General features: G+C 43.0%; 1 protein-coding gene across 1 annotated transcript; it reads left to right on the top strand.

Annotated features, from left to right (window-relative positions):
• Positions 1–187: 187 nt before the first annotated feature.
• Positions 188–26,991, top strand: nsd2 (nuclear receptor binding SET domain protein 2). Its single transcript, XM_079262139.1, has 22 exons — positions 188–304; positions 1,541–2,186; positions 2,394–2,562; positions 2,668–2,831; positions 3,051–3,284; positions 3,373–3,589; positions 5,738–5,847; positions 5,945–6,056; positions 6,553–6,668; positions 10,596–10,685; positions 12,169–12,295; positions 12,389–12,589; positions 14,488–14,667; positions 16,690–16,846; positions 16,957–17,159; positions 21,232–21,335; positions 21,413–21,682; positions 21,764–21,880; positions 22,129–22,270; positions 23,899–24,005; positions 24,174–24,372; positions 25,984–26,991. The coding sequence occupies exons 2-22, from the start codon at positions 1,569–1,571 to the stop codon at positions 26,283–26,285; spliced, it is 3,939 nt and encodes a 1,312-aa protein (XP_079118265.1). The 5' UTR covers positions 188–304; positions 1,541–1,568; the 3' UTR covers positions 26,286–26,991.
• Positions 26,992–27,375: the final 384 nt, after the last annotated feature.

Raw genomic sequence — 27,375 nt, 5'->3', positions numbered from 1 at the left:
GTTCACATTGGTGCTGTAATAAAGTTATATTGTGATTTGACTGGTAAATAAAGAGGATAAAACACATGAGAAGCAGACGGGACACACCGGGGTCAGCTACTTCCTACGGTTGCTTTTTTTGAATGGACCGGTCGGATCCTCGTTTTGCTTCCAACCAATCAGAAGTGAGTATTTTTCGCGCTGGTCGGCCGCACAGTTTGAGTTTCCCGCAAGCTTTTTCCACTCGACTTGAATGAAATTCATCGCTTTGCAAGATGAATACGGGCATTTTCTCCCTTTAACCACGGAAGAGGATATTAAACAGGTAACCACCAAAAAAAGCAGTCTTTTATTATATTGTCAATTCGTGGACATTAGCAGGGATGCGTTTTAGCCAATCTTCCATTTTAGCAAGCTAGCTTAGCATGCTAACGATAATGTGCAGTTTGGCTTGGTTTCAATAGGAGACTCGTTAGCTTCGGCTAGCACGATTAGCATTTTTAGGGAACAAGCTGTCATGGCGCCCACAATCTATGTATATCTTTCCAACAATGGCAAAACAGTTTAAACAAGTAACTTCAATCCAGTCGGTATATTAGCATTCCCCTTTATCAGGTATTGGTTGGAATAGACTTGCCAGTATGTAAGCTGTATTTAGCATTTAGGTGGCGGCTTTGTCTATTTGCTGGAGTAATGGCTGACTGTAGCGGTGACAGAGATGCAGCTCAGCGGGGAATTACTTGTCCGCCTGGTTGTGGCTAAACTCCAAAGTTGAAATAATTTACTTTATATAGACTTTAAGGTTACATCAGACAATATGGAACTATATTGTTGCTGATTTGCAGAGAAAAGTTAGCATTTCCCTGTAGCGTACAATAAGCGTTGTTGCGTATCAGGAATTATCCGCACTCCAGTTGCACCTCTCCGGCTTGTCAGCCGCTTCCATTTGCGCGGCTTTCAGAGCCGTAATGCGGCTCGACACCCACCCACTCATTGGGCTTTCTCTGCATACGACAGAGCCTGCAGGCTGCCTTTTCCACGCCGCTTTGCCACGGCTTGCAGCTAGCAGCTAGCCTGTCCTCTTCCAGGAGGTAGCCAGCTTCAAATCCTCGCGGGTAAGAGTGTTTTTGCAGCCGCGTAGTGTTTTTCCTGCACATTTATTTCCTCTTTTATTTAATGCATTTACTAATGTTAAAGAAAGCTGTGTTTTTTGTTGGTGGTTTTTTTTTTTTTATTCGACCTCATTAGTTGTGGTTAATAATTTTAAGATTTCAGTTAGTAGATTTTTGATTTACTGATGAGACGTGTTGTTGCGGCGGAGTTTTTTAAGACAAACAAGTCGCACTACTTTCTTCTAAAAACACCAAATTGGGTGGTTTGGACGTTTTCTGACAGGTGCAATGTGCAGTGTCGCCTCCAAGCTCACGGTTCATGCTCAGCTGGAGCAAATGAGTGCCATTTTGGAAAATGTGTAACCATATGCTGATAGAATTTTATTTTTAAAGTCACTATGAAGAGCACAATAGCATGATTAATGATGTTTTATTTCCTTGTCCCATAGCTGAGTGGGTCTGGAGGGGTTAGATGGGATGGACAGCATAGGTAGCTCCCTGCCTTCAATGCCAGAACCAGCCAACCCAATCAGCATGAAGCAGCCACCTGAGTCCTTGAGTGTGCGGAAAGGCCGTGGGGACATGGGTAGTGACCCGGCTCTGCTAATGGACAAAGCTGCTGCACAGCTGGCTGCCACACTACAAGACAGCGTTCTCCAGAAGATGGCTGGCCACGGTCATAACAACCACAACCACGAGAGGCTGAAAGACCTCACTTCTCTGGTGCTGAACGGCGACCAAGACACCTTGTCCAAGCTTTGTACTCCAGAGCCACCGATGCTGAAAGGCGCTGAAGCCCCCGCTACGAATGGAAACCATCAGCACAACTGCACGGCTGATCCTGAACCCGAGTTGAAGGCGACGATACCCCAAGTGGTCAAGCAGCCTCCGTTTGAGCCGTGTTGTGCTAATGAGACTAGCTTGGTGACGGCAACCGAAGGTACCTTATCTGAACCGGATGAGAGGCAAGACGTGAAGAAAAGAAGGGGGAGACCTCACAAACCTAAACCCCAAATAAGATTTGATTCCTCTTCCATCCCTGTAGAGCTGCAAGACCACACAAATGCTGTTGGAGAAGCTGCAGCAGCTGATCAGGTTTTACTTTCATTCTTACTCTCCAGTATTTTTTTATATAAATGCAGTGAAAACATGTCTTAGGAAGATTGAAATAAATCTGAAATCCTAAATGCTTCACAATGTGATTCAGATGCTATTGTTTGCTGCTGTTAACAGATGTGAGTTTATTTTAATAGAAATGATGTTGTGTTGACGTACTAATCAGTTCTTCCTTCGCTTGTCCAGCCTGCTGTTGTGTCAGAAATGATTGAGCAGGTAAAAGAAGAGTGTCCGTTACTGATCCGGTTCTCTGTCGGGGATCTGGTTTGGACCAAAGTGGCAGGATACCCCTGGTGGCCTTGCATGGTGACCACAGATCCTGAATTCAACATTCACTTCAAGCAGAAACAAAAAGGTTAGAAACTCTCAGCGCCAGCTTTAATATTGGTTTATTTTTAAAAAAAAAAAAATAAAAAAAAAAAGTCTAATTTTTGTTTTGTTTGGTGTGTTTTTGTTGCAGCAAACAGCAGGTTGGGCCTCCTTTACCATGTGCAGTATTTTGGAGATGCTCCAGAAAGAGGCTACATCTTTGAGAAGAATATGGTGTCCTTCACGGGGGAAGACCAGTACCTGGAGCTTATCCAGGGCAACAAACAGCCAGCGTCTCACATCATCTATAAAAAGGTAGATCAGCTTTCTCTGTGTGCTGCTCTGGCATGTCGGCCATGCAGAGAATGCGGCTTTTGTAGACTTGTCCATCTCGCAGCATTAAAGCAATTCCTCAAATGTTATATGCAGGTTTTGTTTAGAAAGGTCCCGGTGATAGGATGGATCGGTTTCACTAACTTTGCTGTCAGTTGTGATGCTTCATGTTGCTTTATGTTTCCTCCCTTCCTGGTGCAGTCTGCTCCCTCTGTCCCTCGTAAACTCAAGACCCAGTGGAACATGGGCGTCATTCAAGCCAAAGAGGCGCTTGGCATGCCGCTGGAGAAGCGCATAGAGAACTTTGGATTTCTTTATGACGACAGCGGACCTCATCTGAACATTCAGGTCTTGGAGAAGTTGAAGCCTGGTCAAAGTAAGAAGGTGGATCAGGGGACTGAGTCCAGGCTTGGCCCAGATCTCCCCTCACGGCTGGTGAGTCCTGCTGAATCCTGAGACGTCACACGGCAGAGAATGACGGATGTTTGATCTGAATCGGATTACGCCCTTGTTTCCTTTGCAGAATGATACTGGTTCTGCACCAGAGGCACAAACTGAAGCAGCTGGACCTCAGAAGAGAAAGAGAAGACCAAAAGAGGCTCAGTCTGCGACCAAAACGGGGAGGAGGCAGAAGAAGTCGGTAACAAACGCCTGCGACCCTGTGAAGAAAAGGAAAACGAAGCTGGTTTCTTTGACAGATGATAAACCAGAAGCAGTCTCGCTTCTGGTTTCAGTTCCAGGTTGGTTGAAAGTTGAATTTAAACATGGCTGCTTTGTGATCACAAGTTTCCTAAACGCCCCGCTACGACCATCCAAATGGCTTTTGGTATTTTACATGGTTAGCGTTTAGAGGTTTTCCTTCCTAAAGAGAAACTGCTAAAAACAAAAGGCCTTTTCACGCGCAACTTCAGCCGGAGACGATGCATCTCAGCTGTGCATCAGTGTCGTGTGACTGTACAGAGGCTGGATGAAGGGCATCTCTGAGGTGAGACGGATTGTGCATGTGGAGGAAAGCGGGCATCATGACTGCAGTTCAGACCTGTGATGCGGTTGCTGCTCAGCTGATCCACTGACGCTTCCCTGTCCACAGAGAGATGATTCTGTTCGGTATGTTAGGCTTCCTAAAACAGGAACATCTGCTGATAACATGCAACCAGGACTCTTTAGTTAAAACTTGGCTTAAAGTTCAATTTGGTCCGATTTAAAAAAAAAAAAAAAAAAAAAAAAAAAAAAAAAAAAAAAAAAAAAAAAAACTTGAGTCATTCTTTCAGATGATGAATTAGTCACATATCTTTGTCTTGGAGGGGGATTAAAGAGAACTTAAAAGATGAAAACCTCACTTCCAACTTTGGCTTTTATTACTTTGTTTGCTGTGGTCCGATTAAAATGTCAAACAGTGACTTTTATTTCCTCAAACAAAAATAAACGTTTGAAAGACGTAAAGTAGAAAACTATTCATAATGGTGAAATTCGGCTTGAGTAGAACCTCCAACTGGATAATAACTAAATCTCTGAAGAGAGAGACGGACCTCCCGTCACTGATGAATGCCGCGCTGCGTTGGCTGCATCCTGACTGTAGCGTGTTCCATACTGTCTTAATTCAATTCAATAAACTTTATTGCCATTGCACAACTGCAATGAAAGTGACACAGACCTCTCTCATGGTAAAACGATTAAATAAATAAACACATAAATAAAACACAAACAATACTATAAAAAAAAAAAAAAGAATACTATTGATAAGATAATGCTAAAATATGAAAAGGTGACATTTGTCTCACAGGCACAAAACTGCAGCTAAGATGCTGCTATGTAAAAACAGTTCAGTGATGCAGAAGCTTTAAGATAAAAACAGCTTTTCAGCCTGTTTGTTTTTGCTTTAAACATCCATAAGCATCAACCTGAGGGCAACAGTTCACAAAGTTGATGACCAGGGTGAGAGAGGTCTCTGAGGATACTCTGGGCTCTCCTGAGACAGCGTGAGTTGCAGATGTCCTCCACAGATGGACGAACGCAGCCGATCAGTTTTCGGGCGGTGTTAATAAGCTTCTGCAGTGCCTTCCTCGCTGCGACTGTGCAGCTGGCAAACCACAGTGAGATGCCTTGGCTCAGCACCGCCTCGATGGTACGGCGGTAAAAGGACACCCGCAGTTTTTCTGTAAGATTATTTTTCCTGAGAAAAATGTCACTGCTGGGCTTTTTTCAGCAGTGATGTGGTGTTGGTTTTCCAGGACAAGTGTTCCTCAATCTGTGTGTCCAGGAACCTGAAAAAGAGACTGTCTCCACCTCCACCCCGTTTTGAGTTCTGGTTTCTCTCTCCTGAAATCAATCACCAACCTTACTAGCTGCTCCCAGTACAAAGTTCTGGTGAATGAGGAGAGAAACTTGGTTGGACGATGTAAATAATGAGGCTGGTTACTGACTTGTTTAGTTTCTTGGTGGAAAATCAGCTTTGAGAGAATGTTGTAGTATTTTCATTAAAAAAAAAAATCAATGAAATCAGTTTAAAGAAACATTTCAGATTAAAAGCTTCCTGCTCCGGCCGTAGCTTCAGGAATCTACCATCTGCATTGGCTGCTGATAAAGTGTGTTTACAGTCCTGGATGTAACGGATGTGAAAAGGCTCCAATGATCAAGTTTTTCATAGGCCCGAGCTATGATGTGTTCTACTACCCTGACCCTGATTTGCTTCGGTTTATAATGAAAAGGAAACCCTGCAGATGAATGGGTTGGTGTGTCCAAACTTCAACTGAGACTCTGAACCAGTCACCAAACCTTTGAATAAAAACAATCAAGCTGAATGTATGAGCCGTCAGCCATCACCCAACAGCAACCAGTTGTTTTATTCTTCCACTTTCTGGAATCGTTTTTTCTTTTTTTTCTTTTAGTGAGAAATGAGCGGAAGAAGAGGTCCAAAAGGCCGCTGATAGATTCTGCCACAGAAAAGGATCAGCAGCCCAAAAAGAGACGTAAACCTGGCAAAGAGGCAGACAAACAGGTGACTGTCCCTCCAGTCGGATCCCAGTGGCAGAAATGAAATGAATGTGTGCAAAACTTGTCATTTACATCCACACTGAGAGAGTTTACTTCCCCAGGCCTCCATTTCAGAAGAACCCAACCCGATAAGGAGAAGAAAAAAGAAAACAGATGTTAAAGACGTAAAAGAACCTCGGAAACGGGCGAAGAAGTCAAAAGTTCTCGTAACAGGTAAAACATAAATCTGTAGAATCACACCTTATCTTGTTCCTGTGTGGGCTGATTCAGGCGCAGACTGTTTGTTTTTGGGGCGGGAAAATTGAACTGAAAAATCAAATATTGGGATTTTTTTTGCCTCAAAATTTTAAAATAGAATTATTTTTTTTTTCTCCAAATAAAATAATCCATGATAAATTTTTCATAATTTTTTATATTTTTTATTGATCTTTTTACTTTTATAGCATCAGAATGATGATATGGCCACTGTGTTGTTTTTCCTCCTTGAGATCAAGAAAAATGACGAGCAAAAAAAGGGTTTTGTGCATTTTTTTGGGTTTGTTTTTCTATTTTAAAAAAAAAATCAGCAATATCGAGGAATTGTGAGAATCTCAATTTAAATCGAATCGGCATCCAAAAAATCTGACTGGAATCGAAACAAAAGCATATCATCACAGCCCTATTATGTTTCATGCTATCTGAAACACAAGTAACATGTTCACATATCCAGACGGTCGTGATGAAGAGAAACCAAAGCGAAGGAGGAAAAGGAAACAGGATGGAGAGAACCCAACCACGGCCTCCAAGGTGAAGAAGAGGCGGGCGTCACCCTGTCCTGAACCTGAGGTGAGAGGGATTAACTACAACTACACAAGCTTTAATAAGTTACTGTGTCTGAGCATGCTTCACACAGGATGTAACGCACCAAGCAACTGCTTTTAGTTATTCTAATTAAAGGAGAATACACTTCATGCCAGATGTGTTTATAAATCTTGATGTCTGGAAGTTTTAAATGGGAATTTTTGTTAATCTTGAACAGATATTATGAGATAAAGGTGTAGTGTGCATCACAAGCTGCATTTTCTTTTCATTTTTTTGCAAAATAAAAGCGATATTTCTAAGTTTTGATAAACAACAATTGCGATTTTCAGGTGTTTCCATTGAACTAGGGATGCACCGATTCACTTTTTGGGAGTTCTGATCCGATACCGATATCTGCCAGATACCAGATGTGTTTATGTGAACATTATTGTGACTATGGTTATTACTGCTGTTATAACTGTGTAAGATTTCATTTGGTTGTAATAAATGACACATCCTTTTTGAAGTTACCTCACCAATACAAATAACATTACAGATCTAACAATTTCATCAGGTTTTATTTTAATTTGGCACATTTTACCTAAATACAACTATACCATATTTTCACGACCATAAGGCGCACATAAAAGTCTTAGATTTTCTTCAAAATGTGCGGCGCGCCCTATCGTGCAGTGCGCCCTTTGTGTGCGTGTTGTTGTTGTTTTTGTTGTTGTAATCGGACGTAGTAGAGAACACCATGAGAACGTTAAAGGGTGAAGTGTGGGCGTTGATCGCATATAAAAGAACAGGTATGTGCGTTATGCAGAACACCTTTTTCTAACAACCCTAAACATGGCTAAAAGACACGCTTATGAAGCACAATTTAAACTGAAGGCCATCAACTACGCCAAGCAACATGGAAATCGAGCAGCCGAGAGAGAATTTAATATTAATGAATCGATGGTTCGCAAGTGGAGGAAAATGGAAAACGAGCTCCGACAGGTGAAGAAGACGCAGCTGAGTTTCCGCGGACATAAGGCAAGGTGGCCCGAGTTGGAGGAAAGACTGGAGCAGTGGATCATCAATCAAAGAACGAGTGGGAGAAGCGTTTCGACGGTCACCATTCGACTACAAGCATTAACACCAGCAGAGGAAATGAAAATTGAACATTTCCAAGGAGGTCCGTCTTGGTGCTTTCGTTTCATGAAACGGTGCCATTTTTCCATCCGGACAAGGACTACAGTAGCGCAGCAACAACCACATCACTAACATGGACGAGGTGCCGCTCACCTTCGACATCCCGGTTGGTCACATTGTGGAGAAGAAGGGGACCAGCACGGTAGCGATACGCACAACGGGGCGCGAAAAGTCTTCTTTTACTATTGTGCTTGGCTGCCATGCTAATGGACAGAAACTGCCGCCAATGGTGATTTTCAAGAGAAAGACTTTACCTAAAGAGAAGTTTCCAGCAGGAGTCATCATTAAGGCAAATATAAAGGGCTGGATGGATGAGGAAATGATGAAAGAATGGCTGAGGGAGGTGTATGTAAAGAGACCAGGTGGTTTTTTTCACGCATCACCATCGCTGTTGATCTGTGACTCTATGCGTGCCCATCTCACAGCTGATGTGAAAAAACAAGTGAAACAAATGAACTCTGAGCTTGCTGTCATTCCGGGAGGCCTGACGAAGGAACTCCAACCGCTGGACATGGGTGTGAACCGGCCGTTCAAAATAAGGCTGCGAGCGGCGTGGGAGCGATGGATGACCGATGGAGATCACAGTTTCACTAAGAGTGGAAGGCAGCGCCGGGCGAGTTACGCCACAATTTGCCAATGGATTGTAGATGCTTGGGCTAACGTGTCTGCTGGCGCTGTTGTCTGCGCTTTCGCAAAAGCCGGCATCATTTCCGAGGAGCCGCACGGCACGGAAAGTGACTCTGACAGTGAAGAAAGTGAACCTCGCATGTTTGCTGGAGATTTAGCGCAGCTGTTCAATTCCAAAACAGAGGATGAGGACTATGATGGGTTTGACTGATGATGATTACCGGTAAAAAAAACAACTTTGTAATCAATACTTAAATAAAGCACAACCAAACTCAGTTTTGCTCCTGCTCTATTTTTAAAAAGGCATACTTGTATGCTTGTGTGCATTGAGAATGTTAAAGGGGGAAGTGTGGGCGTGGATTGTACCGGTATATAAAACCCGCGCCCTATGGTCAGGTGCGCCTTGTGTATGTGTTAAATACAGAAAAGGAGCACATAACTGAGACTGCGCCTTTTGGTACGGTGCGCCTTATGGTCGTGAAAATACGGTAAATGTGTGGTTTTGAAACAAAGATCTTGCTTTTAGTGGAACAAAAAATGTCACATTTTGACATTCAAGGCATTTATTTCTTCTAAAACACGTCCGAAGCATGTCATCAAACACATCTACACTGGATTGACTAGTGTGGTATTGGTTGTGTTAGCGATACACTTATATTAATACCAAGTAAGAGTACACACGCTTGGTACTGAGGTGCATCCCTACATTGAACGGTGTTTAACACGTAAGACTCGGTTCTTGTAAAATCACGTCCGGTAGACGAGATTTACGGCTCATGCAAGGCAGCAACGTAGCGTTATTTTATGTTTTTCGAATTGCACAGAACTTTGCTCCGGCTTTTCAAAGCTTTTCTCTCTCATTTTATTTTCTAAAACTCTAAAATTTGCTGCTGTTTGTTCCAAACCGCGTCATCTTTACCTGATCATGACCCCCATGTCACGTCTGAGGACATGTAAATGCGAAAAAAAGGTTTCCATTACACTTTTGTGATGTTTTCTCTTGAAACGACTGAAAAACCACCTCAGGAGAGCGTACTAACTTTTAAGCAAGAGACCTTTCTTTTTTCTTTTTTTTAAAAAATGTAATAATAATACATTTTATTTGTTTGGCGCCTTTCTAGACCCACAAGGTCGCCTTTCATTACGCATGATAAAAATTGCATTAAAACAAATGTGTGATGTGGTTTATGTAGGTGTTTCTATTTAGTGTTTTTGGTGCAGGTGTAATGGGACACACCGACAGCTGTAGGACTCTGCGATCATATGATCCGGATTATTTATCGTAATACAGTCGTGATTTATTAGTCATCGTCGTCACACTTATCAGAGTTTACTGCCCCCGCCCCCCCTCCCAGTACGTTTGTGACTTAGCAGAGACAGTAAAGCCAGGAGAAATAAGACAGATGTTGGACATAATGCAGAGGTGGAGTTACCCAGCCATGCTGATGCACCCCGGCTGTGTGGCGAGGGTTTGGTTATCGACAAAGCCACGTGGAGCAAATTCAGCCATTATTCAAGATGTTACTGCTGGTGGTGCCTTTAAAGGCAATCAGGCACAATGCAACACGACAAACATTTTCTTTCGGTCATTCAGCCTGCAGGGAAGCTGAGCAGCTCTGCTGCATGACCAGAACGGCAACAAGCCGTTGTGTGATCGATCCAAAGGCATTTTAAAAGGAACAAAGTTATTAATCAGGAAGTTTGTTTTTGTCTGAAAAAAGACGTCGAGCAGCACGGAGAAAGTTGGGGTCGGGTATTTATTCTGGAGGCATGAAATCCTGGCAGAAAACACTTTTCTTATTTACATTTAAAGGGTGTGTTCTTATCTTTTCCTCTTATCGGGACGGCGAGACTTTCAACCCGACTGCTCCCTGAGGGGTTGATGTACGGCAGCCCACTGCTCCCGATGCAACTAGGATGGCTTAATGGCACAAAAATAATTTACTAATAGCATTATTACATTATTTATTGTGCTTGGTGTGTTAATAAGATGAAAGTTTTATGCTTATTTCTTGGTTCCATCAGTTTTAATCCTGAAGTGGTAACAAAATAAAAAAACAACATAACTGCATATTGGATTTTTTTCCCACATCGTTGAGTCCAGTGTGGAAACTTTCTCTGATTCGTGTGTCGGATTGTTTCCTGCAGGGATCTGGGAGTGAAGAACGTCCTGATTCTCCAAGTGACAGCTTAGACGGGACAAAGAAGGGAGAACGGAAGAAGGAGTTCGTCTGTCAGGTAGCTCTACAGTCTCTTTCCTTTTGACTTAAGTTCTGTATTTTCCGCACCATAAGGCAGATATCAGCCTTTCGTTTTCTCAGAAATCCACTGCGCGCCTTTTCTGTGCACCGAGTTCCGAAATCCTCTGAAAAATCAAGTGAAGCGAATAAATTCGGAGCTCGTTGTCATTCTGGGAGGATTAAAATAACTCCAACCGCTGGACATTGGTGTAAACGGGGCGTGTGAAGCTGGGAGCGGTAGAGGAGAGACGGTGAACATGCCTTTACAGAGACGGGGAGGCATGCTCGAGCTAACATGTCTCCTTTGGCTGTTTTGTAAAAGCCGGTTTCGTTGCTGAACAGAGACTTCAGAGACTGACCAATGGCGAGAGAGAACCCGGTATGCTAGATGGCGAAATATCACAGCTGTTTAACTCAGAAGATGAGGACTTTAATGGATTTTTAGCTTGTTTTCAGAATATAATGTGTGTATTTTTAAATGCGTACCGTAGTCGAACAAAGTTTAACCGAACTCACTGTTTTGCTTTTGTTACTTTGTTTTAACATGCGTCCAATAACGCGGCGTGACTTAACACTGGGGTAGGTAATGTTTAGCGAGATGTGAAAGTGGCGCCCTGTCTTGGCCCCTCCCCCTATGGTTCTGCTCCTTGCGTAATCCAAGGCTTTTTTCTTGCAGCTTTTTCTCAGACCGCTGATGATCAAGTTGTTCTTCCAGGAGTCCTGCTCCAGATCATCCACCCGCTTTTCCAATGTGTCGATTTTTATTTATTTATTTTTTTTTAATTTTATTTTTTTTAAATCTTTTTCTTTGAGTAACTGTTTCAGTGCCTGGATTTCGCCTACTTGATCTTTTTTTTTTTTTTTTTTTTTTTTTTTTTGCTGTGCACCAATCTTCGTTATCTCGGCTGAAAGAAAGTCCAAAGACTCTCTAATCTCCTTCAGCTCCTCTGGTGATGCAGAGTTTCTCTTGGGCGCCATCATCATCCAATTAGATTTTCCACCAACGGCTGTTTAGCAGGAGGAGTCAAATAAACCGAGCCGGGTCGGGAAATCCTTCCTGCATTTTCTCAGCCATCTTTGCCCTCCGGGTTTCTTTTTCACTACTTTGTATTTTCATCCTAACACGCTATTTATATGCAGGGTGTGGCTATCAGGTATGCAGTGCTGGAGGGGGAGGAGGGGAGCCGGGAGAAGAAACTTACGAGATATAAGAAATGAACAACTCCATTTGGGTGGGAACGTTTGGACTGGTCAGAGTTTTTACAGATTTACAGTAAACTGAGGGGTCTAACTATATTTCTTATTGTTCATGATTACAACATATAAAGACTACTATCAGGACGAGGAACCACTTCACCCAGAGTAAAAAAAAATGTCTCTGAAATCTACTCTGTAATTAAGCCTGCGCCTTTTAATCTAAAGCACCTTGTGGTCTGGAAAAATCCGGTACATGTTTGTGATGTTTTTGTTTTTCTCTACAGAAGTGTGAGCAGGCAGGTGAGGACTTGGTGCCGTGTGAAGGCCAGTGTTGTGGCATGTTTCACCTCCACTGCATGGGTCTGTCCTTCAAACCGGAGGACAAGCTGCTCTGCCAGCAGTGCAGCTCAGGTGTGTGTGGAAGCACTTCAATGTGGAAATGCAGCTCCGGCTGCAGCTGGATGGCAACAGAGCAGCAACTTTTCCTGGTCTTTCTCTTCTCAGGCATTCACTCGTGTTTCATCTGCAAGCAGCCGGAAGGCGAGGTCCGGCGCTGCCACGTCCCACACTGCGGCAAGTTTTACCACGAGGCCTGCGTCCGCATCAACCCCCTCACCGTGTTCGACAACAAGGGCTTCCGCTGCCCGCTGCACGCCTGCCTCAGCTGCCACTACGGCTGTCGCACCAAACACAAGTCCAACAAGGGTGAGACGCCCAGTAGATTAAACAGGGCGATGTTTTACATTTACACATACATGGAACAAATACCTTAAAGCATCTGTTACTGTGGTAACAACTTCATTTACCTACAGTTGTGTTGGGATCAGTCAGCGCTAGCATGTAAAATCTGCCAGCAGCTGCCTTTCCTCTGCACATAAAAAGCTTGTCAGATGCTGTCAAAGTTTACCTTGCTGTGAGATTAAAGGTGGCGTATGTAAGATTTTCAATATTTTCAAAATAAATTAACTAATAAAACAACTATAATCACAATTAGATAGTTTTTTAAACATGTAGGTTCCAGTCTGTTCATATTTGATGCATTTTCAAATTACAAGTTTAATTAATGACAAATGACAAAGTTTTGTTTTTTGTTTTTGTTTTTTTACTGGTAGGCAAACATTTAAGAAGGGTCTTTGTCATTAATTAAACTTGTAATTTAATAACACATCAAATATGGACAGACATGTTTAAAAAATGTTCTAATTATGATTGTAGTTATTTTTTTAGTTAATTTATTTTGAAAATACTGAAAATCTTACATACTCCACCTTTAACTAATGAAGTTTAATCAGGTCCGCTTTTCCTCCTCCAGTAACAGTTTCTGTTTTCACCTGGTGAATTTCAGTGAACTCGCCTCGCACTTTTCTTGGAAGTGCAACTGAAATCAAAACAGACGTCGGGTTGATTTTTATCAGAGGCACGTTGCATTTCTTAAATCATTAACTTCAGCTTAACATGTAGCTTCAGCTGGTCTGAGGCCTCTTGAGTCATTTTGTTCTGTTTGATAAGAGAAGCAGACAAATTGTAGCACAATAAACAGGAAGAAAACTGCTGACAGTGAAGGTCATCGGGTACAACCCAAACTGTTTACATCTCCTGCAGTCAGAAATTTAGACTGGATATGCTGGTCCATGCCCCACCAGTCATGTCTGAGATAGGGCTGCTCGATTATGACAAAAATTATAATCACGATTATTTTGACTGAAACTGAGATCTCAATTATTTAACACAATTATCCAGTATTTTTAAACAACGCTGCGCGTCGTGGTGTTCTAGACTCCGTGTCGGGCATTATAACCGTCTAATGCACGGTTCCGAGTTGTTTAATCCGCTTTTACCGCTTATTTAGGAACTATTTTACGTTTGCCTCGATGTACGTTTTATGCCAAACAACCGCTGTCTCTCATTCACCTGTTAAAAGACGGCTGATCTGAACCAGCTGGTTAACGCGTTGCTATGGTAACGCCCCGTAACGGAGGGATATTACAGAGTTTAACTGACCGAACTATGTATAGGAAAATAATGCAGCGAGTTGTCCCTGACAATGGTATAAACTATGTTTAGGTGAACTTCCACAACCTACTGCAGTTATTCTACATTGACCTGCAGCCGGAGCCGACTGAGACTGGCCGCCTGGGAGTGCTTTAGGACGGGAGAGGCTCCCGCTGCTCCTTCCTTACAGTAACTGCAGAACAATATGTGCCTTCAAGTCAGTCGCCAAAACACCAGAAAAGTCTCCAATAACTCCAGTAAAAGCTGCTAGATTTGTCGCTTTTAACAAAAAAAGTCTCCAGATTTAGAGAGAAAGTCTCCAAGTTGGCAACAGTGTCTGAATGAAAGCAAAGCGGCTGTGGGAGGAGTTTACAGCACAGCGCTGCAACGCCAGAGACGCTCGATTAGCAGCTGAAGACAGCAGGAGAGGAAACTGCAGAGAGAAAAATAATCACACCCTTTTAGTTTTATCATCGTTGGAAACCCAGATCGTAATTAAGATTAAAATCCGATTAATCGCCAAGCCCTAATTTTTTATTTATTTTTTATTTTTTTTAAAAATACATCCGAAGCCATCTTTGCAAATCTTCTGCTTTGTTCCCGTGCTGCAGGTCGGTTGATGCGTTGCCTTCGATGTCCGGTTGCGTACCACATCGGCGACTTGTGTGTGGCAGCGGGCAGCGAGATGATCACAAACACCGCCATCATCTGCACCAACCACTTCAACGCCAAGAAGGGCTACAGCCACCACAGTCACGTCAACGTCAGCTGGTGCTTTGTCTGCTCTAAAGGTTTGTCTCTTTCAGTATGTTTGAAGTAGGAAAGGGACTCTTGTTTTTTTTTTTTTTTAAAAACTTATTATCTAGAGGCTTTTTAATTAGCAGATCTCAATTAATCACACATTTTCCCCAAAAAGCAATTTTATTTATTTTTTTTAATTTAACCCTCTGATGCATGAATTTTTTTTTTTTTTTTAAAGCCACTTTTTTCACATGCAACATTTTACTTCTACAGACACCCTGTTCTGTCTTTAATATTGACTTTTTATTTTGTACATTAATTGAATCTATTCTAATTAATATTTATAAAATAATTGATCATATTTATATAAACAAAATATTCTGTAAACATTGTTTAGTATCATTTTGTTCTGTTTATTACTGAGGTAAACGTAGTAATCTGTTTTTGTATACATGAAATTGACACTATTTGTTCGTTGGCAGTGTGTTGGTCAGTAATGTCCACTGAAGTGGCAACATTGCAAATATTCCATCCTCTTATGAATATAGTAGAAAACAGCCTTTAAAGAGGTTTACATTCTACTGTGGTGGACAAGATGCATTAAAGGCTGAAATAGAATCAATAGACAGACATTATAGTAAAATCAAGCTCTAAGAACGTCTGGAAACACGCATTTCATGACATTATTATTCAAAACGGTAGAAAAAGAAATAGAAACGATCCGAGGCCAAAACTGAACCGATTTGAAAGTTAAAGTGTGGCTTTAAGTACTTTAACAAACAGCTGCAGCTGTTCTTTGAGAGTCTGAACTTGTTGCAGGACTTTTGTTTTTTTCACGTTTTCATCCAAACGCTTAATGAACGACAGTAAACCAGGACGGGGTCGGTCTGCGGATACTTGGCACGTCTCATTCTCAGTCTGGTCATTGAGCAGAGGGGATCAAGTCCTCGGACTGCAGCCTGAAGCATGTCAGTCACTAAGAGTGTCTAATAACGCCAAAAAGTCACTAAATTAGTTTTTAAAATAGTCACTAGAGAGGTCTGTAAACGCAGTAAATATAATGCTGAAGCTGCTAAGTTATTAGTTATTAGTTCTACCATCGGTGTAATCAATAGAAATCGTGCATTGACAAACATTCCATATTGTTAGGAACTCAAGATTAAATGTGTTAAATGTTTCAGCATGGTAAGTTTTCTGTTATTATTGCGTTAAAATTCCATCTTTATGTTTAATCACTAACATTTTAACTGTATAATTAAATGAGGGGCAGGGCTGGATTAAAAGTGCACAGGCCCCTGGGCCCAGAGTGTTCCAGGGGCCCCCTTCCCCACCGCAACACATTGTAAAAATTGTGAAAGATACATTGTGAAACGACATTTCTAACATCTGTCAGCCAGTGGTACCAATAGCAACACACTATTGGTTAGGGCTGTGACGATATGTTTTTGTCCCGATTCGATTCAGATTTTTTGGATGCCGATTTGATTTAAATTGCGATTCTCAAAATTCTTCAATATTGCTGATTTTTGTAGATTAAAAACAAGCAAAAAAAATAATAAAACTTCTTTTTGCTAGTAACTTTTCTTGATTTCAGTCAGGAGAAAACAACCCATTAGCCAGACCATCATTCTGCTGCTATAATGCCCAAGAAGACAAGTAAAAAGATTAATAAAAATGACCAAAAAAAATAGTGGATTAATTTAATTTTAAATTAATTTTTTAATTTTTTTTTTTTTTTTTTTTTTTTTTTTTAAACAAAAAATCTATTTTAAAATTGTGAAACAAAAAATCCTGATTTTCGATTCGATTTTCCCACCCCTACTATTAGTAGATGTGTAACTATCTGGCTTTTATGTACATTTTGTTTCAAGTCCAAACTGCTGGTGTTCGCCCCACATCGGCCCCAAATGGGCGTGGACTCCTGGGCCCGTGCCCATAATGCCCACTGGATAATCCGGCCGTGATGAGGAGCCGCCATTACCTTAATTTGGAAATGGGAAATCGATTGATTTAATTGGGGAATGAATTAATATTCTTTGATGGGTGTCTGAGGTTTAACTGTATTTCTGCAGGCGGACAGCTGCTGTGTTGCGAGTCTTGTCCAGCAGCTTTCCATCCCGACTGCCTGAACATCGCCATGCCTGATGGAAGCTGGTTCTGCAACGACTGTCGAGCTGGAAAGAAACCCAAGTACAGAGACATCATATGGGTCAAACTGGGGACGTACAGGTACAAACCAGTTACTGCCTTTTTTCCTCATTTGTAATGAGATGTTTATTTACCAAAGTAAATAAAACGGTTTGTGTGCGTTTCTGATCTGCTGCTGTTTTCCGATCCAGGTGGTGGCCAGCAGAGATCCACCATCCCAGAAACATTCCCACCAATATCCAGCACCTTCGGCATGAGATTGGAGAATTCCCAGTCTTCTTCTTCGGCTCAAAGGATTACTTCTGGACCCACCAAGGCAGGGTGTTTCCGTACATGGAGGGCGACAGAGGCAGTAAACACCAGAGGAACGGAATCGGGAAAGTCTTTAAGAACGGTAAAGATCCGAGCCGAATGATTTTTATAGGATTTAACGAGTCAAGTGTTGAGTCGCAGTTCCTGCATACATCGTATGACTCGGCAGATTTATCCGCTCCAGTCGGCATGGTAACACAATGCCTCGATGCACATGCTGACTTTTGTCTTGATTTTATGTTTGGGGCTACAACATAACTCGTGTTTCTGAAACTGAAACAGTTTGTGGGCAAAGATTGATGCTCTTGATTATCTTCTTAAAAGACTGATTCGCTGCCAGATGCAGCTCAGGAGGAAGAGAGGTCTTCTTTCAGCCGGGAGATCGATTCCAGGCTTCCCCTGACTACATACCAAATGTTCTTGGGCAAGGCACTGAACCTCATGTTGCCCCCCGATGTGCCTAAAGATTGTTCCATCCTCCAGCAGCGAGAACTTTTTTCTTGTTCTCGAGGCTCCGAGAAGAAAATGACGTCATTTTGTTCCTGCGGACGCGTTTGAAGACAGTTCTCAACACATCGGGCCGGCAGAACTTTTTTCTTGCGGGGCTCCGAGAAGTATCGTGTGATTGGCCAGACATTTGAGGTGGGCGTGGTTAACACGGAGAAAGCAGGAAGCAGAGTTTCTGCTTCCGCGTTTTTACTGTTGCCGGCAAAACGGATTGTTTTGATGAAACAGCTGATCGAGGTGGTGAGAAAGTACCAACATTTTTACATGTGGCATTAAAACACTCGGACCCTGCCGCGTGCACGACCCGCCCTGCCGCGGGTGAAGTTGCTGGTTAAATATGAAACTAGAAAAGCCCTCGGAGAGCGGAAACCTCCACCAAGCACAATGTTAAAGAATCCTTTAAAACATTCCTGGATCCAAACGGTGATCCGGATCACCACCAGAATTTAATCACTTCTTCATTTTCACATTTCCGACAACGCTGGAAATTTTTATCTTGAGCACAAAGACGCCGGGAAAAACATAACCTCCTTGGCGGAAGTATCAACCGGGTTCATGGCACATAAAGCAGACTTCGCCCCCCGCAGAGATCCCTCCCCGCTGCAGACCTGCTTCTCCTGGAGGATGGATGGACCTGACGGAAAATAGTTTTTTTTCTTGTTCTTGCAGCCTCGAGAAACAAGAACTTAGTTCTTGCTTATCATGGAGGATGAAACAGGCTTATTGGGGTATAAGTGTGTGTATGTATGTGAATGGATGAATGTGCCATGTAATGTAAAGTGCTTTGAGTGGTCAGCGTGACTGGAAAAGAGTTACATAAGTACAAGGTCTACCAAAACCATTTACTCCTCGACTATTTGGTTCATGCTGCCATTCGAGGCCAAATGCAGCATAACTCTTACGTTATTCCACTGTGAGTTATATTAGACAAGTTGTGATCAATTTAGGTGATCTACAGAGGTTTTCTATGCATTTATAGCCCCTCCGTGATGTTTACAATCCAGTTGCAAAATGTGTTTATCCAGAGCGTCGATGTGGTAAACCCACGATAACTTCGTTATTTATCACATTATTATAAGTTGGGCTGTGGCGATATGCTTTTGTTCCGTTTTGATTCAATAGCGATGTTTTTGGTACCGATTCAATTTAAATTCCGATTCTTTAAAATTGTTGGTTTTGTAGACTAAATACAAAAAAATGTATAAAACTTTTTTTGCTTGTCATTTTTCTAGATTTCAAATAGGAAGAAACAACACAGTAACCAGACCATCATTCTGCTGCTATAATGCCCAAAAATACAAGTAAAAAGATCAATAAAAACAATAAAAGACAAAAATTTTATCATGGATTATTTAATTTATTTGAGAAAAAAATCTTAGATTTTTTTTTGTCCAAAAAAAAATTAAAATTGGGAAGCAAAAAATCCTGATTAATTTTTTTCTGTTCGATTTCGCACCTCTAATTATTATTATTATTATTATTATTATTATTATTATTATTACTATATCACTATGTTGCTAAGAGGCCTCTGCTTTGGTCCAGAAAGTATGATGAAGCTGCCTTCTGTCAAAGTTTCCACCAATCAGGAGCCAAAGATCAACAAGTGATCAGAAAGTTTGATGTGTGTCTGAAAGGAAGAAAAATACTGATCCTCTGTGAGGAGATGTTGTTGATGCATGGAGCTAACAAGCAGCTGAGTTGGTTTTGTGAGGTTTGTAGGTAAATATTTGCAAATAAATGAGTCCACCCCCCACGCACTCAGCTCCAGCTCTTTGCCCATATTTGTATTTTCCGGGCGAGACGACATGCATGCCCCTGCCAAGATGATGATGGTAGGAACCGCCCACCGAGCTTCAATTCAGCTCTTCAGAAACCTACGGGTGACGTCACGGAGGCTCCGCCCATCTTTTTATATACAGTCTATATTAAAAACACACAAAGCGCCTGGAGAACAGATAACACCAACACCGTGTCGAGGACGTCCATGCTGTTGTAAACCAAGGCTGCACACGTGACGTCGTGGTATTTTGTTGGTGACGTTTCAAAACCTAAAAGCCCGGTTCTATATGTCCACATTCAGACGTGCAAATGGAGTATTCACACATCTTCACTTTGGTTGGAGGTTTTTTAAAAGGATCGTTTTTGAGTGCATAAAAGTGCAGTTTTTGTGTGGATGACGAGACAAAACGAAGAAAAATGTCTTCCTTTTGTGAGATACCTGCTACATGTGGACAAGAGACATTCAGATGAAGATGGGACTCCTCACACCAATTCAAAGTCCTCCATGATAGGACCATGTTCCTTCTCATCCTCCAGGAGAAGTCTGACAATAACTTTGTCATCTCCATACTTTAAGATGAACCTGTTTCTGTAGTTAGTTTGACACATATTAGTCTACAAGATAAACAGGAAGACAGGACGCAGCCTTGTGGCGAACCTGTGGAAGTGCTCTCTTTGTCCTGTTTGTTAAAAAGTCCAAAATCCAACCAAACAAATTAAAATCAAGGTTAAGTTGTGAATCGTCCTGATCGCGTGTAGAAACCTGGAAGTGCAATCCTCCAGTCACTTAAATACGTCATGTCACATCACTTTATCTATTGCACTGTCAGTTTGCACAGTTGTTCGGATGCTACTGTTCATACTGTACATATTTACATGTTTACATACAAAATTACTTTTACATTTTACTTTTATTCTATATTTTTATAAAAAAAAAAAAAAAGAGTATGTACATATGTTAATTTCTCTGCATGCCCTTCTCTGCATATGTGTAGAATAGTTGTAAAATAGCTGTATTATGATAAAAATATTTTATTATTCAGCACCTTATCACCAAAACAAGTTCCTAGTCTGTGAATTGTTCAAAGATAATGGCGATAAAAGTCTTTCTGATTCTTTAAAAACCAAGTGCAACAAGGTGTCTGTAGCATCCTCAACACTAGTACGAGGACCGTTTGCAAACTACGTCACTCTGATTCATTACTGTCTCCAATCGTCTCATTGTAGCTGAGACGAGGACCACAGATCTGTATCTGTTGATAAATTCATTTTACATCATTCTAGTGAACAAGCTGGCTTGAACCCTGAATTTCCCCTCAGGGATAAAGTATCTTTGATTTGATTGAATTTATTAAATATTGAATTATTACTAAATAAATAATATAATAATATATAATAAATAAATAATATCATCGTTAAAATGGAATATTGAATTTTTTAAAATATAAATAAATGATATATAACAATAAATAATATAATACATATAGAATTTATTGAATGATAAATAAATAATATAATAGTAAATAACAATAAATAATATAGTAATATTGAATATTGAATTTATTGAATAATGAATAAATAATATAATGACATATAACAATAAATAAATATTAATTAATATTGAATATTGAATTTATTGAATAATCAAACAACTGTCCTGAAAACGTGGTGTCTGCATGCTGACTGGGATTAAAAGCCGCTTTGTGCTGTTTTACATTTAAAAAAAACCCTCAACATTTGTTTCAGAGGTTAAGAAGCTGAAGCTGGATGAAGAAAGTGATTCATCATACATATAAAAAAAGCAAAAAGTGCTTCATGTGTTCATGTAAAGAAACTGCAGATCAGCTGAATAAATACTTCTCTTTCAGCGCTGCTGGAGGCGGAGGCTCGATTTAAGGAGATGAAGATGAAACGGGAAGCCAAGGAAGCACAAGAGAACAGCCGCAAACCACCTCCGTACAAGTTTATCAAGGTCTGAGATCCCTCGTTGCTCTGCTGGACTTGTTTAAATAAAATATTAACGATTGTTTTCCTCCCTGTTTTCGTCAGGTCAACAAACCCTTCGGAAAGGTCCAGGTCTACACCGCGGACATCTCCGAGATCCCTAAGTGCAACTGCAAGCCGACAGTGGAGCGGCCGTGCGGCTTCGAGTCGGAGTGCCTGAACCGGATGCTGCAGTACGAGTGTCACCCCCAGGTGTGTCCCAGCGGCGAGCGCTGCTGTAACCAGGACTTTACCAAGCGGCTTTACCCCGAAACCAAGATCATCAAAACCCCCGGCAAAGGCTGGGGCCTCATCTCCCTGAGGGACATCAAGAAGGTGAGGAGAGGGGGGAGACGCCGACTTCCAAGGCATCATGGGTGATCTAAACCTGCTCTCATCACCGTACGTCTCAATCAGGGCGAGTTTGTCAACGAGTACATCGGCGAGCTGATCGACGAGGAGGAGTGCAGGGCGAGAATCAAGTCCGCCCACGAAAACAACATCACCAACTTCTACATGCTCACCATCGACAAGGTTGGTTCCAGGAGGAGGATGTGTGTGTCTGCTCCGCAGTGTGTCGCGGTGCTGCGTTCCTGCAGCGGCACCGTTTCTACTGGGAGCTACAGAAACGTACTGGTATTGCATTGGGAATGTTACAGGACAGACAGCTGTAACGTTACAGGAGTCGATACTACAGATGAAGGTTTGGTGTGTGGGAGCAGAGGTGGTCCGAGAGAAATGAAGTAACCGACTGGCTTTCTTCTCCTTTTTTTATCTGGAAGGACCGCATCATCGATGCAGGTCCGAAGGGAAACTACTCTCGCTTCATGAACCACAGCTGTCAGCCCAACTGCGAGACCCAGAAGTGGACGGTGAACGGTGACACGCGAGTTGGCTTATTTGCCGTCTGCGACATACCTGCAGGTGAGACGAGCAGACATTCTGCCTTTTACATGTGTAAAGCTTAGAACTCTGTGTGGATGCAGCATAAAAATCGTGATTCCAGGCAGTATTTTCACCTTTTAAAGCCGTTGTCTGAACTAGAAGACGACAAAACCTTCAATAAATGAATAATCTGCTTAACTGGTGTGTGAGAAGGAAAAGGTCACGTCATGCCGAGTTCACCGAGCACAAGGGAGAAAAATGAGAACAGCATGGAAATGTCAAATGTAAATATTTGTAAATAATTTTTCTTTATATTTTGTTCAAGACTTCAGATAAAAACTCATTTAAAATAATAATTCTGCGCACTATTTGTTGGATTGGAGTTAAAAGAGATTTGCTGACGGATACCAGAACTGGAGGTCAGATGGAGGGAGGAATCCTCCCAGAACCAAAACCTCAATGTGGGATCGTCTCACAAAGGTTTTGGAAAATCCTGGAGAATATTCCCCACGTTGCCAGACGTAGCGAGGGGCCCAGCGTTGCCAGACGTAGCGAGGGGCCCAGCGTTGCCAGACGTAGCGAGGGGCCCAGCGTTGCCAGACGTAGCGAGGGGCCCAGCGTTGCCAGACGTAGCGAGGAGCCCCCGCGTTGCCAGACGTAGCGAGGGGCCCAGCGTTGCCAGACGTAGCGAGGAGCCCCCGCGTTGCCAGACGTAGCGAGGAGCCCCCGCGTTGCCAGACGTAGCGAGGAGCCCCCGCGTTGCCAGACGTAGCGAGGAGCCCCGCGTTGCCAGACGTAGCGAGGAGCCCCCGCGTTGCCGCGCTTGAAACATATTCACAATGTGTTGAGTGTGTGTTGGGTACACTTGGTACGTGTTGGGTGCTCTTGGTGTGTGTTGGGTGCTGTTGGGTGTGTGTTGGGTGCTCTTGGTGTGTGTTGGTGTGTGTTGGGTGCTGTTGGGTGTGTGTTGGGTGCTCTTGGTGTGTGTTGGGTGCTCTTGGTGTGTGTTGGTGTGTGTTGGGTGCTGTTGGGTGTGTGTTGGGTGCTGTTGGGTGTGTGTTGGGTGCTCTTGGTGTGTGTTGGGTGCTCTTGGTGTGTGTTGGGTGCTGTTGGGTGTGTGTTGGGTGCTCTTTGTGTGTTGGGTGCTCTTGGTGTGTGTTGGGTGCTCTTGGTGTGTGTTGGGTGCTCTTGGTGTGTGTTGGTGTGTGTTGGGTGTGTGTTGGGTGCTCTTGGTGTGTGTTGGGTGCTGTTGGGTGTGTGTTGGGTGCTGTTGGGTGTGTGTTGGGTGCTCTTGGTGTGTGTTGGGTGCTCTTGGTGTGTGTTGGGTGCTGTTGGGTGTGTGTTGGGTGCTCTTGGTGTGTGTTGGGTGCTCTTGGTGTGTGTTGGTGTGTGTTGGGTGCTGAATACGCAACAACAGCACCCAACACACAGGGTGCTGTTGTTGCGTATTTTGGGGACATTTTGACGAGCGTCCTCGGCCCGATCAGATTTCCTGTAAGCAAAGTTCAGACGCCGCCTTTGGCATCCAAAGAGTTAAAAGTTCAGACTTGAATCTCAACGTTCAGACCAAACATCGACTTTCAGACTGGTTAGAAAATAAAAGCTTTTCTGGGCGCCGTGTTTTCTACGTTTTACCCAGATGCAACCTGAAGTTTTCTGTCTGGCAGGAACGGAGCTGACCTTTAACTACAACCTGGACTGCCTCGGGAATGAGAAAACCATCTGTCGCTGCGGCGCTCCCAACTGCAGCGGTTTCCTCGGAGATCGACCCAAAGTGAGCTCCAGCTCTGTAATTTCACCTTATTTTCATTCATCACCGTGCAGCTGAGTGAGGCTGGTTTGGGCTTCAGTCACAAGCTCCACGTCCAGCTTCGCACAAATGGCGTCGACTGCACTGCCGGCGTTGCAGCTCGCCTTAACCGCCTTCACGTGTCCTTCACAGAACTCACACGGCCAGACAGCAGAGCCGAAAGGAAAACGGTTAAAGAAGAAGTACAAGAAACGGAAAAGCGAAGGGAAGAAGAAGTCTGAGGACGAGTGTTTCCGCTGCGGAGACGGAGGACAGCTGGTTCTCTGCGACAAGAAGACCTGCACCAAAGCCTATCACCTGTCCTGCCTCAACCTCACCAAGAGACCGTTCGGTGAGTTCATGGCCGGTTTTTACAGCCGTAATCCTCCAGATAAATATCAGACACGACTGGCGGAGATACACAACGTCTCTGTTGGAAACTGATCCAGGATTTTTCAGCATTTCAAAGGTCAAATTCTACTTTTTTTCCAGATGCTCATCAAAAGCGTTACGATTAGAAACGCTTGATATTGGCTTTTTTTTTTTTTTTTTTTTAACTCATGTCTGAAAGAAAACTATTTTATCCAACTTTTAATTTCCGACACCGATATCAGACCACTGCACTGTTCGGAGGGACTACATCACTGTTTCAGTAAACATATAAAACATCTGAACATGTATAAAATCTATAAAAACGTCTGTATATAAAAATGTCTGTACAGGACGACTGTTTCTTTCGGACTGATGACGGACATGTCAAACAGCAGCGGCGAGCGGTTTGCTTTCTGTCTGAAGATCCTCGTTGCTTTGGTCTCTAATGGCAGAGAATGAAGAAGAGGGGAGGAAAAGACTGGAAAAGTAGCAGTGTGGGACCATTTCACACTGAAAAGGACAGAAAACGTAGCGGTGTGTGTGCTGTAAAGCAGGTTTCAGTGTTGCAGCACCTGAAAGGAACCCCCCCCACTTTCACCCCTCCATGCGGAGATTCAGCTTCGCGATTTATATCAGCAGCAGCAGCGGCTGTTAAAATGTACAGCGTTAGAATGTGTGATATTAGTCAGCAGTGACGAGGCATGGCGAGGTGTCGGCTGCTAACGCACGCTAACCGTCTGGTAATCCGTCCCTCATCTGTCTCTCCTGCACACACGCAGAGTCAAAGCGCGTGTTTTAGGCAGCGTCTCTTCCTGCAGCAAACTTTTATTCCTTATTAAACAGACACTTTTAACAAGCGTGTCGTCCACCAAGACATGGGCTACTTCTTAGATACTTTAGACATGTTTACAAGTCACTCCTTTCTACGGGAATTCTTCTTTAAATCTTCTAAAAGGCAGAAATCTGCGATCGGTTGAGAATTGTTTCTCCACACATTGAGCGCGTGCACAAACACGTCGGCTGCACCAAAGTATCACATTTTAAAACATTTTCCTCATGCATTAGGTAGTAACAACACATGCAACAGCTTCACAAATATACATTTATAGATTTACTTTGTTCTACTAGTTTCTAGTATTTCTTTTACAAATTATAAAAAAAAAGAAAAAAAAAAAGATAATCGTTAGAGTACTCGATTACTTGTAGAAATAATCGACAGAGTACTCGATTCCAAAAGTTCTCGATAGTTGCAGCTCTAATCTGGTAGCCGTTGGGGCAGGGGTGGTCAACTCAGGTCATCGAGAGCTGCAGTCCTGCAGATGTTAGGAGTTTCCCTGCTGCAACACACATCAGACCTGATGAGCAGATTCATCCAGAGCTGGACTTGAAACTCTGCTGATGATGTGTCAGGTGTGTTGCAGCAGGGAAACTCCTAACATCTGCAGGACTGCGGTCCTCGGACCGGAGCTGCCCAGACCTGCTTTAAGCTGTTCCTCGCGGTGAAACGGCGACGGTTTGATCTGACGGAGGAGGATTTTAGCTGCTTAACGTTGGTGAGAACAGATGTTGATCCGAGCCGTCTCTCTTCCAGGCCGCTGGGACTGTCCCTGGCATCACTGCGACGTCTGCGGGAAAAACTCGGACACCTTCTGCCAGCTCTGCCCCAACTCCTTCTGCAAGGCCCACCAGGAGGGGGCGCTGCGCCCGTGGCCCCCGACGGGACAGCTGTGCTGCACGGAGCACGACGAGCTCGACAGCCAGGATGCCAAGTCTGAGACAAACAGGAGCGCCGCCACTACAGTCGCCGCCGCCGGCCGGGCCAAAGGCTCCAGGAAGGCGGAGGGAGCCGACGCCAAATCCAGGGGCTCCAAGAGGAAAGCAGCAGAAGCCTGAAGCGGCGTTTCAGAGCCCAAAGAAACAAAGCCAGACTCGTTCCTCCCAGTCAGCAACGTCACCGAGGCGCCTTCATCTTCATCTTCATCGTCATCGTCAGAGAAAAGCTGCTAATCTCACGCTCAGCTTCCTCCTCTAGCTTGTCTTTTTCTTTTTTTTTAATCCGTTGCCATCTTCAGGTTTCAGTTTCTACCAGTCAAACATCTGTGGTACGGCGCCGGCGAGCGCCAACCAAACTGCTTCCTGCTACTTCTGCTCACATCAGTCCGGCCAATCAGAGTTTTACAGTTAATTCTATATATATATATGTCTATAAATATGTGTGTGTGTGTGTCAGAAACCAAAATTCCTGGGATAGTTTAAGACGTCAAACATGCTGCCAAATGTTTTTGTTTTTATTTTTCTACGTTTGTAGTGAATCAGTGGCAGAAGGAGACACTATGAGCAGCTTCTATACACGTTCGGCTCTATAGATCTTTCACACCGTCGACGTTTTAAACGACGACGCTGCAAATCCTTCGGTCGACGTCTTCATACTGAAACACTACTGGGAGGTTCAGCCTGCTGTGATGGATGACGGCGACGTCCGTCTTCTGAGCTCGGAGGTGCTTTCTAACGTCCCGCTGAAGTGTGTGAAATGTGAGCTGCAAGATCAGGGTGTATTTATATAAAAATGAAAGTATTTTTATTGACAGGCTGAGATTGGAGAAGAAAGACGTTTTTTCTTTCCATCCTCTCAGACGCGCTCTGATTGGCAGCGCTGGCGAACCGAAGCGTTTCTGCGAATCAGGCGGCTGCAGGGCGAAGTGTGTGTGTGTGTGTGTGTCTGCTGTCCACATGGTGCTAAATTCATCCACAACATAAACATGTCTGCATCTGTTGGGATTCTAAACGCCGTTCGCATCGTGGCTGAAGACAAACTGCTGAGTCAGCTGAATCTGAAGCTTTAAGATGGAAACGTTAACGAACGCGTCGGATGTTGACGTGGAACAAAATGAGATTTTTCCATTTTTGTCATATTTTTCTTTTTCTTCCTGTTTTTTTTTTTTTTTTTTTTTTTTTTTTAATAACCTAAAATCCTGTGCCGGTT

Source organism: Telmatherina bonti, assembly GCF_933228915.1.
Source record: "Telmatherina bonti genome assembly, chromosome: 22".
In the NCBI taxonomy this organism is placed as follows: Eukaryota; Metazoa; Chordata; class Actinopteri; order Atheriniformes; family Telmatherinidae; genus Telmatherina; species Telmatherina bonti.
Note: the sequence above shows the minus strand (reverse complement) of the source record. Positions and strands in the feature narration are given on the sequence as shown.